At 38.9% G+C, this 14,979-nt stretch overlaps 1 protein-coding gene across 1 annotated transcript in view; it reads left to right on the top strand.

Annotated features, from left to right (window-relative positions):
- The window catches only part of SLC12A2 (solute carrier family 12 member 2), a 75,005-nt gene extending 62,921 nt beyond the window's left edge, over positions 1-12,084 (top strand). Inside the window, 7 exon segments of the mRNA XM_042451765.1 lie at positions 1,028-1,075; positions 4,084-4,206; positions 4,313-4,424; positions 5,839-5,925; positions 7,761-7,896; positions 8,021-8,088; positions 9,416-12,084. Of these exon segments, the coding sequence (XP_042307699.1) occupies positions 1,028-1,075; positions 4,084-4,206; positions 4,313-4,424; positions 5,839-5,925; positions 7,761-7,896; positions 8,021-8,088; positions 9,416-9,551 (710 nt within the window). The 3' untranslated portion in view covers positions 9,552-12,084.
- The last annotated feature ends 2,895 nt before the right edge of the window (positions 12,085-14,979 follow it).

Raw genomic sequence — 14,979 nt, 5'->3', positions numbered from 1 at the left:
TCCACTAAATCAGAGCAGCAGCACCAGTAACAAAAAACTTGGCAACCATAGTAATAATTATCCTTTCTTCATAGACATGCATAGAAATGTATTTGTATTATCTGATATTATATTGGTTGTTGTTGTTGCTGCTGCTGCAGCCTTCTAACTGCAGTGGTTAATTGCAGGCAGAGTAAATTGTTGAGTGCCCCCCTCACCCTAGAAAACTGCTGTGCAAAAAAGTATGACCTTTTTAGTAATAATAATAATAATAATAATAATAATAATAATAATAAGCCAAATGGTGGAGTTTGTTTTTACTGTGATATAAGGAATATAAAATAAAGAATGTAACAGTTGTAAAGCTTGGAAGTTAGTGTGAAAGGAGAAAAATTTTCACTTTCTCCTTTATAATTGAAATAATACATACGGCATGGGGGGCATAAATCCATTAGTTTCTAGATCTAAAATTATCTGACAGCACATTTGATCAAATGTGTTGGGAGAACACACAAGTCATAAATATGTGTATAGAATGTCTTCTCACAGTGCTGGAGGAAAATTATGTGTTTGTCCCTCGGATGCTTATAGGCCCAACACATTTGAAGTACTTATCTAGTGGCACAGTTGGTTTTAGGTCAAAGCTGTGAGACAGATACCGTTTTCCACAGCCTCCTGCTGCTTTGATAACTGTTAGTCATGCCAAACTCCTCTCTCTTGTCCTCAAACCTTTTTGAGGGTAATCAGAAAAAAAAATCAGGATGAAAGGGCAATTTAGGTGACAGTCATTTCAGCTACTTCGAACATGCAGGTTTCAGTACAGTGATAGAAGTGCAAATGTCTGTCTCTCTGTGTGCGTGCAAAGAAAGTGTCTATTAACATGCTAATATTTCACATTCATAAAATCAATTGAATTCATTCATATTTGGTTTTCCATAATAGCAATTCATGTTACACCTTAAAAAGCAGAGTTCACATTTTCATTAATACTGTCAATAATGTTTTGTTTTGTGTGTTGTTGTTTTTTTCACTTTTAAACCATGTCCAGAAGAGGAAGACGATGGCAAGACCCCAACACAGCCACTTTTGAAAAAAGGCAGGCCATTTTCTCATCTTTTGGTTTTATTCATTTTTCCATACTGTAAACATCAGTCTGTACTTTCCTACTTTTTGTTTCATACATTGCAAATGCAGATAGGGCTATTGTTTCTCTCACAGAGATGATAGTTTGTACATCCTGGGCTCATGGAGACTTGGGTTTCTTGCTCATGATGGTTCAGTTGTTTAGTCAAAAATTGTTATGACTGCTTAAATTTCACCTGATAACGCTGTTAGAAACACAGGGATAAGTATAACAGCAAATGTGCCATGTTGTGGCAGAGATTTAATAAAAAATGCTTTCTTCAGTATCTCAAAGACATTGGTCATAATAAAAATTTCTCTATTGTGCCATGGAGGGATAGGCCAACCCCCCCCCCCCCCCTCCCATGACATTTCAAAGGAAGATTGCAGTCTGGTTCAGAGAGCAGGCTGCTCAGAGAAGGAAAGTGAAATGTAATGCTAGGTCCATGTATTGTGAGGTATATTTTCAGTGGAATCTCTGAGGTAAGCCAGTGTATAGATAACTGGGTGTATACCATTCCCTGCTTGCGTGGAACAATGAATTCTGTAGTACTACCTTGTTGGGACTTTCATTTTCTGAAAAGTAATGTTAATGGTATTAGAGGAAGCACTAGTGTGAACCACACAGGATCCTGAGCAATTACCAGTTGGTTGCCAGTCTTGCTTTTTTAGTACCAAGTGTAGCATAGAAGCATGTCTAGAAAACATTTTGCACCCAATTTTATTAACACTATGCACACTTTTAAAAAGGGAAGTGAACATCCTCTTACTTCCTTTTTTCCTTTTTTACATGAGAGGTAAAAATGTCTGGGGGAAAAGGACAATAGTACCACTCTCCACATACACAGCCTGAGGCTTGGGGGACATTATTGGTCATTATTAGGCCAATATAATAAAGCAAATGAGAGTAAATTGTATAGCTCTCATAAAACCATGTTTTAAATGTATTTTACTACCACGTGTAATAACCACACTTTTAATACATTCAAAACAACAACAACATCAAAGTTTGATTTAAGGTATTTTTGTAACTTCCTTATTTACTTCATAATGAAATGAATGGCTGAAGTTACATTTCTTCAAATACCTCTGCATAAAATTCATCAATTTGTTTCTTACATCACTCCAGTAGTGTAAATGTGTTAATTTCCAGTGGACAGCATAAACAGCATATGCTGTATTTGCCTAAACTCAAGCAGGTGAAAGAATGATCTGTGACGTCTGGACCATGTATATTATGTGAAACCTGAGAAAAATATTGTAGTACCTTCATTTGCTTACCTGAGTATTTGTGATCAGGGTGTCTGTGAACTAGCATGTAGTCCCCCAGAATACATTAACCTGTAAGAGGTTCAGATTGGCCAAATCACTCTTTCTCTCTTCCAATTTTCTTTTTCCAACTCCATTCAAGATTTCATGACTACTGCAGGGCATGTGAACATGCTCAACCTTCATGATTGTTTTTTACAATTAGCAATAACAAGCACATTTTATACCACTTATCAGTGAACTAGCACTCCCTACGTGGTTTACACTGTGTAAGCCCTTTGCCCCAACAAGCTGGGTACTGTTTCCACCAACCTATGAAAGGATGGAAGGCTGAGTGGACCTTGGAGCCCTCCTCTAGGATTGAATTTACAATATTGTGGCTGCAGTACCAGCTTTTAACCATTGCGCCTCCAGGGCTCCTTATTATAGTTCTGTGATTATTTTTACTTCTGTACACTTGAGAGCTCACCTGAACATGTGGATACCCTCTACTCCCTTCCAGTGTCCATTTATCTCCAAATCTCTTGATACTTAAATATGCTGACCACTGAATTTACAGAATGTTCTATAAGCAACGCTTATAGTAGGACTTAAGTCTCTAGCAGGATGGATGACCATCTGTCAGGGGGGCTTTGTGAATTCCCTCATGGGAAGGAGTTGGACTGGATGGCCCTCGTGGCCTCTTCCAGCTCTATGATTCTATGATCACTCTCACCTTTGGTAAAAGAGGAATGAAACTGAAGGAAAATAATATAGCAAACTTAAGCATATACTTAATTCTGCTTAATTTGATTGCATAGGTCAGAGTAACACATATCCATGCTTTCTTCCTCATCTTTCTTTGGATCAGAATTTTAAAGAAATTGCTTTTGTGTGGTTTGGTTATACAGGTAGTGGAAGTCTTCCTTCCTCAGAAGTACATGTTCATAGAGTTTGTAGATTTTTCATGGCTGTATTAGCTCAAAATCCTAAGCCAGACCTCTTTAGAATTCTGGTTTGTCATTCATGAACAAGTGTGCTCATTGACGCTGTCTGATTGCTTCTTTGTGCTGCCAAGTGAGTGCATCTAACTAAAATGTACCATGGTATAAAAGCTCCCTGTTATGTCTGAACTGGGCCTCTTAGTTCGTGCTTCTGTAACAGGTTGATGGTTTGAAGCCAGCGTCTAAAGAATTCAGACTAAAGTTCTCATTCACCCAGTAGTCAAAATCCAGTGGTATGCATGTGCTGGATCCAGGGCTGGGGAGTAGTGTTGATTTTGCTGTTACTCCTTGTCCTACTCAGGAGTAAGATTTTTTTTCTTAATGTTACTCCTACCTATTTTACTCCCCAATAAAAATAAAAATGGTGTTTGCATGTACAATATAAAAACAAATATATTGTGTTACTCCTTATTCTTACACCAACTCCTGTAAAAACTTCTTACTCCTACTCCCCTGCCCTGGCTGGATCCCACTGTTTCAACCAGAATTAAGAATCCACTTTCCTCCTGCAACCGGTTGTACACCCCAAAACCTGCTATGAAGGGTTGGGAAATAGTCTGGAGCAGGTTTGGGTGCTATGGAGGGTTGCAGCTAGGCAGATAGTCTTGATTGTATTGAAGGACACGAGTATCTTGATCTTGATTTGTATAAAAGATAAATGGTTTACAGTTACCACGGTTATTTAATGATTTTTCAATTCTACAGATCTCAATTCTTTTCAATTCTACAGATCCTAAAGGCCTGCGTGTTCCCTTGAACTTGGCTGATCAAAGACTGCTTGATTCAAGTTCTCAATTCCAGAAGAAACAAGGAAAAAATAATATTGATGTGTGGTGGCTTTTTGATGATGGAGGTAATCATGTTTTTTTAAATGTTGCAAATCGTTAAAAATCCTGTGTTAATTTCTAACAACATAAACCTCAGTAAAGTAAGAACATTTTTTCCTGCTCTCCATGTAGGCTTAACACTCCTGATTCCATATCTTCTGACAACCAAGAAAAAATGGAAAGACTGTAAGATCAGGGTGTTCATTGGTGGAAAAATAAACAGAATAGATCACGACAGAAGAGCGTATGTTTCTTCCCTTCATTTATTTATTTTTATAAGGAATACAAATTCACATCAAGATGCTTATATATTATAACAGTATCAATAACTGTGCACACAGTGGGTCTTCCTTTTCTATGGACAGCAAGCATCTGGTGGTCCCCAATGGCAGCGCATATATGTGGCTGCGCTGCCGTTAGGCACAGCTCCAGTTGTCCCTGCTGTGTCACCATTGAAACCACATTTGTGGCCATGCCTGCCGGAGAAGGAGGACTAGGATCAGCAGGCCCCACCAGATCAGTCAGGTAGGTGCCTGATGTGCCGAGGGTGGCTTCGCCAGGCACCAGAGGTCATGGGCAGATTGGGTGAGGGTGCCTGCTGGGAGAAGGGCACAGGGTGCCTGCAGTGCCCTTGGCAGAGGCTGCACTGCTGCTGCTGCTGCAGGGCTCCTGGCCAATTCAATTGTGGGGCTGCCTTCCTCCCTATGCCCCACGGAGTGGGTAGCACCCACCTTAGCACGCCCCCCCCCCAGATCTGTCTGCTGCCCTACCTCCTCTTCTGCTCCCTGGGCACCCCTTACCTGACTGGAAGGAACAAAGGCACGGTTGTCCCCAATGGCAGTGCCGCTGCGTGTTTGCGCCACCATTAAGAACAGCCCCTGTTGTCCCCAATGGCAGTATCTTCCCTGGAGATACCAAGATTTCACTGTATATCATAAATGATACTTTAAGTATGACATTTGGTATTTTCCTCTGTCTAAAGAAAAGCATACATTTAATGAAGTGAAATGTTTTTTAAATTCCCAGAATTTCTTGGGAATTTCTTGTATCTTAATTAGGAGAATAAAATTCTAATGAGAACAAACACTGCATTGATTCTTAAATTCAGACTTATTTCTGTCTGTAGTTTCTTTATTTGCCTTATAAAATGAAACTTTTTTTGTTGTTCCAGTTTGCACAAAAGATTAACTCCTGAAGGTTCAGGAGGCTAAAGCTATATATTTGTATATATATTTTTTAAAAAATTATTAGACTTGGAGTTCCACGGAGAAAGCAGTGGCTCCTTATGCCGTAGTGGCTCTCTGCTAGCAAAAAACCATTTCTGTTAGGCAAAGCAGGGCATCTGTCTTTTACTGATATCACCCATTCATCTTCACCTATTGCACTGCTGAAAAAAATTGATTGGTACAGTTGGGGATCTCTGGAATAACACAGAATATGACACTGATGTTGGGGGAGGGGCTGGCCAGTATAGGCAAAGGGGGATTACAAGTGCTCTCCCCTAGTGCAAAGTCCCATTAGGTATAACTCCATTTGCAGGTGATCCTTTCTAGAGCCTATAGGTCTAGAGCTTGATGAAGACATCACTGTGAACGTTTGAAATGTTTTCATCAGTGTGAATCTACAATTAACTGTTGCTGTTATAAAACTGTTTTTAGGATGGCTACGTTGCTCAGCAAATTTCGGATAGATTTCTCAGATATCATGGTCCTTGGTGACATCAATACAAAGCCAAAGAAAGAAAAGTAAGTTGATGCTTTGATTTCCTATTTCTGTGTTTAGAAAACAACAGTTGTCAACTTTACATTAGTAGCAGCCACGAGAGCTTTTAACAGGGGGAAAATATGTCTAATATAAAAGGCAACAACATTGTGTTAATGAACCCATTTTAAAAGAAATCTGTTAAAGCTATGGCAGGCATAAGAGAACAATATAAAGCAGAAGCTGTTACGAAACATTGATTATCATTAAGAACATGAATCATGAATGCTAACCAAATATCCCCTGTATAAGGGGAAATCCACATATGCTCGTGCCCAATTGGAAACAATGGGGCGCGTGCTCGGGGTGGTTCACACGCCATTGGTCTTATCACGCAGCTTCCATGTAAGCTGGAAGCCACGTATAGTGCGCCCTGTGTATGGTGTGGGTGCACTGTAGTTTAAGATTCAGATGGAATTTGAATAAAATAACAATAATGGACTGTTATTTGTTTTATTACCACTGAACCATAAATATTAAATAGGATTCTCTCTCTCTCTCTCTCTCTCTCTCTCTCTCACACACACACACACACACACACACACACACACACACAGAGAGAGAGAGAGAGAGAGAATGAGAGAGAGAGAGAGAGACTAAATGGCTTGAGCAACATTATAGTATTTTTGGAAAGAATATTAAATTCTCTCATTCAGTAGTAAACATAAATTACACTAATAGATAGACATGGTACAGAGGCATGTACCAGTTTATAAGGCAACATGTCAATTACAGATTTGCAGCCTACTCTTTATTACAAATGCATTATGCTTCAGAACTAATCTAGAGTACATAAAGTGTCCCATGCAGTATTATTTTTATGTATGTGTAGCTCTCTTTTGTCTTTTCAAAGAACACCTCATAATGTGTTAGGCACATATCTTTCAATCTGCCATTGGCAACTACTACAAGTCTGAGGCCATAGTCACCTTTGAATCTGTGTGTGTACATCCTGAAAAGTTTGAAAGGCCAATCATAACCTTCTAGGGGCACAATTGGTCATTTAAAGGGATGCCCTATAGAATTACACATAGCCTATGGATTGCACTTTGCCATCCTGCTTTAAAATTGTGGCTGTAGTACTCAGAAAATAGCTTTAGTAGTTGTACTGAGTTTTTGTTTATTTGTTTTTTTAAATCCGCAGAAGGAGTTCTCCTAGCCTAGGAGGTTACAGTGCAGATAGGTGCAAACCAAACCTAAAGTCTTAAACCAGAGGTGAGAATCATACATCCTTCCAGAAGTTGGCCCGCAGCTCCCAGTAGCCCTAGCCATTAAGCTGTGGTGTGGAGTGCTGGGTGTTGCAGTCCAGCAACATCTAACATCTGGATGGGCCAAATGATTGTCACTGTGGGCTTAAGCCAGTAAATGCAGTCCTGCTACAGATGGCCTGAGGTTTTAAGTAACAGTTTAATTTAGTGAAAAAACTACTATCCTTGTTAACAGTATCTGTTGCATAGCAGTCTTCTCTTTATCTCCAGTCAAGTTCCAGGGTACTGTTCTGTTTTAAGAAAAGATAAGGTTTCTGTGCTACACATGAAAGCACATTCTATTAAAATTGAGGAGAGGTTCAAAAGGATTTTTACTGCAAGGGAACTTTACTTCTAGGCTAAAGCTGTGCAGGAAATCGAATAGGAATGACCAAGCCTAAAGTAACTTTTTGGATCTCACTTACTGGTTCTGTAGTGCTTAACAGTGTTATGGAATAGAACATTTGTCTGATAGGTAAATGTAGCATTTTAGGCACATATCTTTTAGTAGAAATTTCAGTAAACAGTCTGAGAACTTATGCATTTCAATTATATGGTCAAATAATTTCCAGCATTGCAGCTTTTGAAGAAATGATAGAGCCATTCAGACTTCATGAAGATGATAAAGAGCAAGATGTTGCAGATAAAATGAAAGAAGATGAACCTTGGAGAATCACAGATAATGAAATTGAGCTATACAAAACCAAGGTATCTGAATTTTCTATCTTATAGAGGTATTTTTGACCTTGTCTGACTTTTAGTTAATTTTACTCCTTGATTTTAAAAATTGTTATTTATGCTTACATCAATAATCTTCTCATTTTGATTGCAGAGCCACCGCCAGATTAGATTAAATGAATTACTGAAAGAACATTCAGGCACAGCTAATCTAATTGTTATGTAAGTAATAGCTTGTAGTAAATATTGGAAACACCAAAATACTGTTCAGAAGATGTTTCTATTAATTCTGATACAACAAAAAGAATGCTATGTTCACCACCATAACAGAAAGCTTATAGTCAGTTTAGCTCATATTTTATTCTGGGTTTACTGGTGGTCCTTTAACTCCACAAACCCCTTGTCGTTCACAAATCTTGGACTGGTAAGTGTCATGTTTATCTGTCATGTAACTGTTTGGGAAGAGAAAGTATTTCAGAGGCAAAAGAGATATTTGGGGTATCGGTGTGTAACTGTACACACTAAACATTATGATGTCACTAGTAGAGTGACTTGGGTTATGGCTTTTGATATTGAAAATATCTACACTACTTATTAGTGTTCTGGAAGTTTAGAAAATTAATTTTTGAATATATAGTCCAAATTTTGCCAACAAGTTAAATTGTTCCACAGCTGGTTATAAAAATGCCTTTTGGTAGTTACATAATTAAAAAAAAACCTGAAACTGGGACATTCCTGTGTCTCTTGGTTCAAAACTTCCTAAGTCATAAGAACAGCCATCTTTTCAGGAGGAGAAACAGCAGGTGAAGAGGGGCAGAACTAGTTGATTACCATTTCTCTTCCTGAAATGATGGCTGTTCCAAGAGATGGCTGAACCAACTACATAGAGATCAGAGCTCTGGAGATCTTATTTCTGAATAATAGCTTGTCATAGTAGCAAAATAATAATAATAATAATAATAATAATAATAATAATAATAATAATAATAATAATAATAATGTATTTATAGCCCACCAAATCACTAGGAATCTGGGTGGGTTACAACAGTAAAAATACATTACAATAAAATACTAAATGGTCCCTTTCCAACCCCCTCCCCAATATTAAACCAGAATTAAACAATCAGAGTTTAAAAACAATAAAATGCAATATAGCATTAGGTTAAAATTAAAAACACTATGGCAAGCAGAGAGACATACATCAGAAAATTGAGATCATATTCATAAACATACATAAGGGAGGAAGCTAGAGTTAGCTAGATTGGGAAGGCCTGCCGGAAGAGATCCGTCTTAAGAGCCTTTTTGAAGTCTGTAAGAGTGGAGATTTGGCAGATCTCTTCCAGCAGGTCGTTCTTACTTGAGGACCTCAGTGTGTGGGACGGACAACTGCTGCTAAGGCCTGTCCAGTAATAAGCAAAATTTAATGGTCAGATGATTCATGTGGCAAACCAATAAATGTTACTTGTTTGTTTCCAAAGTTAAAAGATGTTTTGTGTTACCTAGTCTAGTTCTGCTGCCCTAACTGCCTCTCCATCTTTCTTGTTCGTAGGAGTTTGCCAGTTGCACGAAAAAGTGCAATATCATCTGCTCTTTACATGGCCTGGATAGAAGCTCTTTCGAAGGACCTGCCACCTGTTCTCCTTGTCCGTGGGAATCATCAGAGTGTTCTTACCTTCTATTCCTAAGCACAGCAACACAACCTGCAGCTGTGAAGAAATGGTACTTCAGTGCCTAAAGGGGAGAGACTGAGATGTTTGACTGAAATATTAACATCACACAAGGCAAAAAGTGACTACTCTTTCACTATTCCACTGACTTGAAAGCACACAAGGAAAGTCACTATGCTCCTAAAGTTGTGAAAGCTTCAGTTTTCTTCTAATTCTTCTGTAATTTAATCTTGCTTAATGGGGAAGGATTCCTTGGTAGACTGAGGAATGAATAAAAAGGTTTTTCTTTGCTACTTGAGCAGCAGCAATAAAAGTGTTTATTTTTGATCAATGAAAGGATTATAGATTTATAAAAGCCTTTTAGCCTTGAGGTGCCTTCTGAAGATAACCAAATTTCATCCATATACCCGGTTTTGTAAATTTATAAAGAATGTCAGTCCGCCATTGGCTGAAGCTTTAGATCAAACTTCCTTTAGTTTCTAGACTCTTCCACCTTACAATTTAAAAAATGCTGCATTCTGGTCTTCCATCAAGGTATTAGTTTTTACTGTTGTATGTTTCCTATTGTTTGGAATGGTGTGTGTGTGTATGTTTCTCATTTTGTTTTTTGTTTTTTAAAGTATCTTATCTGGAAAAGGTAAATGGGGCAAGTTGGCTGTAATGAAAAACCAAATTCATGATGTTAATATCTAGGACTTTGTACTATTCAATTTGTACCACTGAATAAAGATAAAGTATACTAATTGAGAGAGCAATTTTCTCAGATTCCACCCTGTTTTTTCCCATTTCACTACCTTAGTTGAAGGTTAGTAGGCCAGTTTACAGTCTGCAGCTCCACTTGGAAGCTGCAGTTCTGTTACAGGATTTTGTAAATATCCCAATTATACATGGGATGCCATCTAACAGGATACTTCAGACCTTTGAAGACCTTCTAAGTTAAGTTTCATTCACCTATTTAAATGGGCCGTGTTGTTTTAGAGGTGTCCAAAGGCAACTGATTCATTTGTCAGAATCTATGTTTAGTCTTGTTAAATACTCAGGTTTGATCTTCCTGACTTTTGCATTTTAATTTGTATGACTCCTTGTGTCTTCAAGAACTGCCAATTTGTGTGCCCTCTTTGCGCGTGCGTGTGTTGACAGCTTTATATTTTTTTACTCTGAACTGCTTACTGAAAAATCACTTGGTTAGTAATAGTGTTTATGCCTAATATCTGTAATAGTTGCCTAAAATTCTTCTGCCTTTTGGCAGTAGTGTGGGGCTGTACACAAGATGAAACATTTATAATTTCAGTGTTCTGTCAATGAAGAAACAGAACACAAAAACAAGTCTTTAAGCTAGACAGGATCAAAGTAAACGAACAGTTCCTTTGGCAGCCCCTGTTATTGAGAGAAGGCAATTCTTGCATACAGTGATTTGCATTCCAGTAAAATGTAATTCACATTGTCTTACCAATGTTGACTGTGTTTTCTCTCTTTCAGAAGTGCAATACAAGTTGGCTGCCAGGTAGGGTAAATCAATGCCAGTATCTAGTTTTTAAAAGAAATTAGAAGTTATAAAAAATGTCATTTTTTTCCTGAAAAAAAAAAAGCCAAACAAACCAAACATTCCTAGTGTGTGACTAAAAACATTGATTATTGCACATTTGCAGTGCTTATTGGTGTGATGGTAGGAGACAGAATGATTCAGTGAATCTGAATTTCCATTTTTGTTTAATGTACAGAAATAATAGGGCATGGACTTAATGCTGCTATTCAGACAGTTCCACAGGTACACTTACTTATAATTCTGCCCATTGAGGAAAACGATTGCTTTTGATCTGTAAAAGGAACCAAATGGAAAGTATGTGTGATGTGTACAAAATACCAAATGTATCTAAATACAGTATGCATATATTGATGGTAGCAAATGTCTGTGAATGAATAAAGGTTGTTTCTCACATGAGAATTCTCAGTCCTTCACACACATACACAACACACACAAACACCAAGTCAAATGTTGTAAAATTTAATCTTTAATCTTCTAACACTCCAATAAATGTCAACTGTAACTTGTTACCAAAAGGCAAGTTTGTGATATAGCCATTCCAATTTCTTTTTAGTTTAAATTCAACTTCTTTTTGGCGCCATGTTTTCTTCAGTTCCAATCAGTAATGACTTGAAATAATTGTTTTCCATTGATGCTCAGCAATACTATTTCTGTAGTCGAAATTTTTATTTTATGCAATTAGGAAGTGTTTAGTAGCAGAACAAATCAACTATTTATTGTTTCATTATGTTTATATTAGGACTTCCTTTTTACATAATTCTTTTTATATGCTTTTCTGTTTATTTAAAAGGAAACAATGGTCTTAATTTAAGGATTGAGCTTTGGTTGGTACTATCCACAGTTTGAAAATGTCATGTCATATTTTGATAATATTGTACTGTAACTGTCACACACAATGGCTTTTCTAATGTTTTAACAACAGTTGAGTATTGCAGTTTCTACTCTGTACTGGGGCAGAATCACTGCAATAAATGGGAGTGAATTAAATGTGGTTGCCTAAATTAATCTATTTTTATGTATTTTTTTTCCAATGGTTCTGAACCTGTTTCCATCAAGCTTTGCCTAATGCGGGAGGGATACATGATGTACGGAGACTAGCTGTATATTTTACATCACACATTGCAAGTTTGATATCTCACACAGTGTTTTAAAATGCGTCTGTAACTCTTAGGTAAAAGAATTTAATACCCCAAGTAGAATGTCTAACTCCACCAAGTCCCTATACTAAATAAATGTTTGTGTTGCCAGCCAGCTGTTCCTGCCCATCTGGATGCAGAATTGATTCTTAATTTTCTAATCTGATGTGTAGATGGGGTGGAACAGTAGCCGGACTCTTGTCTTGCACCTGTTCATTACAAAGACTATAATCCCACCTAAATTTCCTTAAAACCGAATGGAAAATGGTTTTGGTATGAACACAAGGCTTGTCTGACAAAGTCAGACTGTCTAAATCAGCAACATATTCTACTGTACAGATGAGCTCCCCGCCAACTATTTAAAATAGGTTCATTCTTCTAAACTATTCCCTCCTACTAGCCCAGGTTCTTCTACCCTTGCAAATGTGTGTTCTGCACTTCCCTATTGTTGGCTGCCCACCCCATCTTCCCTATACTTTCTACTTTTTCCCCATCCATTTTGCATCCTTGTCTTCTGCCTTTTGTGCAGGGGTAGGAGGAGCCCCCCTTGGCCCTTTTATTTGTGCAAAAAGCCTTATCAACAGAATGTTTGGGACGTAAAGATTTATTTTGCTGCTGCTTGGCACTTACTTCCACTGCTGCCTGTAAAACAGAGATTCACTATGTGCAGCCTGCAGGCCACAAGTTTCCTGTGAGGCTCCTTTTTTTAATCTAAAAACTGGAAGTGATGTTTTGTCAGTTCCAGTTGGACCAGTTGGTGTCATCCTCAACAGTTCAGCCCTGCTCTAGAAGAGTGATTCCCAAAGTGGGCAGTGGGAAGATCCAGGGGAGCAGTGAGGAGGAACAGGGGCAGCAGGAGGGGGTAGTGAGAGAAAAGGGAGTGGCAGAGGGGGCTTCGTGCACAGGAAAGACAGGGAACCTTTAGGACTATGGTGTGGAAGAGGGCTGCATGAAACATCTTTATACGTAGCATCCCTTAAAACCACTGCACCACCTCACTGCTTGCTTTGTGTGGTGATGTCGCCTGGTCTGCACCTGCCAGAGTCCTAGTCCAACACTCAAATCATTACACCATGCTGGCTCCTGCACTTCCCTCTGTATGTATAGCTCTAAAGAAGGCACTGGTTTGGGCCTACTAGCCTTCAAGTCACCTGTCAACTTAATGGCAACCCCATGATTTCCCCTCCAGCCCCCATCATTTAGGATTTTCTTATACAAGAAATACTTGGAAAGTGGTTTTGTGAGTTCATTCCTCTGAAATGCAGTGTAAAGTGCCTGATAACATTGGTGGTCTCCCAGCCAAGTATTAATCAGGGCTGACTGAACATCTTCTAACTAACCCCCTTTCCTTTATACAGTCTTGCCCCTTCCAAGCCGTCTTTTGGGGTCCTCCTTAAAAAGCACTTTCTAATTATGCCCACAACCAGATAGGAATAGTAGTCAAGGCCTTGGTCAACCCAGTTCTATCAGGTGGGATGAGATTGATTGCCTTGTACTGGCCTAATGCAGCAGCCTGGCAAGGGGCATAAGAAATGGTTTTAGAGCAGCAGTTGTTGCATGACAGAAAGTAGCAAAAACCTTATTTTTATTCATCTTCTTGAGAGCTGAATGTGTTGAGAGTGGTGGAATATAAATACCCTCACGTGTATAGTGGAGGAGAACCTCAGGAGGACAGAGCCAGAGAATACAATCTGAGTGGGTTTTGTTGGTTTTTCAGAAGATGCCAGCCACAGCTGCTGGCGAAACGTCAGGAATAAACTCTAGAACACAGCCTCATAGCCTGAAAAACCCACAAAATAGTATGGATGGCAGCTATGAAAGCCTTCAACTTCACAATCTGAGTGTATTTATTGTTCGTTGCTATCTCTTAGATTGAACTGATCTAGCCCACCTCTCAGTTTTTCTCTTGAAATTTCAGCCTTGCCTTTTCATATTCTTTCCTGACATCCTGGGGATCTGTGATTGTGTGACAGGAGAATCCCTGGATCAAACCAATCCTCACTATTTCTTCCGTTTGCTTTCTAATTTCCACACATATTTTAAGTCCTCTTCACATACCCCCCCCCCCACCCTGAGGCCTTGCCATTCACCAACAGACCAACACACAGATTAACATATAAATCACTTCCTCTCAACCAAGGGTCATACAATATATATATCCCACTCACTTCCATGCCAGCATTCTCTGAAGATGCCAGCCACAGATACTGGCGAAAGGTCAGGAATAAATTCTTCCAGAACACGGCCATATAGCCCAAAAAATCCACAAAAAAATATGGATGCTAGCTGTGAAAGCTTTTGACTTCATATTTTAAAAAACCCTTTGAATCAAGCTCAGGAAAAAAAGTTGGGATGTAAATCAGCAAAATAATTTTCTTCTTCGTGGTCTCTGCGAATCATACAAATGGGTTTCACTGCGCCTGCGCAGTGCTGCTCGGAACCTACTGGAATCACTGGGCAGAGTTTACTCTGCAACATATAGAAACTTTTTGGCGGTAACTCCGCCCACCCGTTATAAGGCCCCTGCCTTCCCGCTCTTTCCCCAGTTCCTTTTTTTCCGCCGCGCTAGCTGCTTCTAGGAACTTTCGCTTGCTCTTGCTTGATTGGAATCACTTTCGTTTTTGACCTTCGGACTGTTTTGACCATTCTCTTTCTACCGCCCCTGGTAACTTCGGACCTTCGGACTGTTTGACTTTGCCTTCGGATCTCGCTTTGATAGGATGTCTCCTCCTTTCAAGAAATGTGACATCTGCAGCGGGAAGGT

This window comes from Sceloporus undulatus, chromosome 2 (assembly GCF_019175285.1).
Source record: "Sceloporus undulatus isolate JIND9_A2432 ecotype Alabama chromosome 2, SceUnd_v1.1, whole genome shotgun sequence".
Classification (NCBI taxonomy): domain Eukaryota; kingdom Metazoa; phylum Chordata; class Lepidosauria; order Squamata; family Phrynosomatidae; genus Sceloporus; species Sceloporus undulatus.
This window is presented reverse-complemented; position numbering and strand designations above follow the sequence as displayed.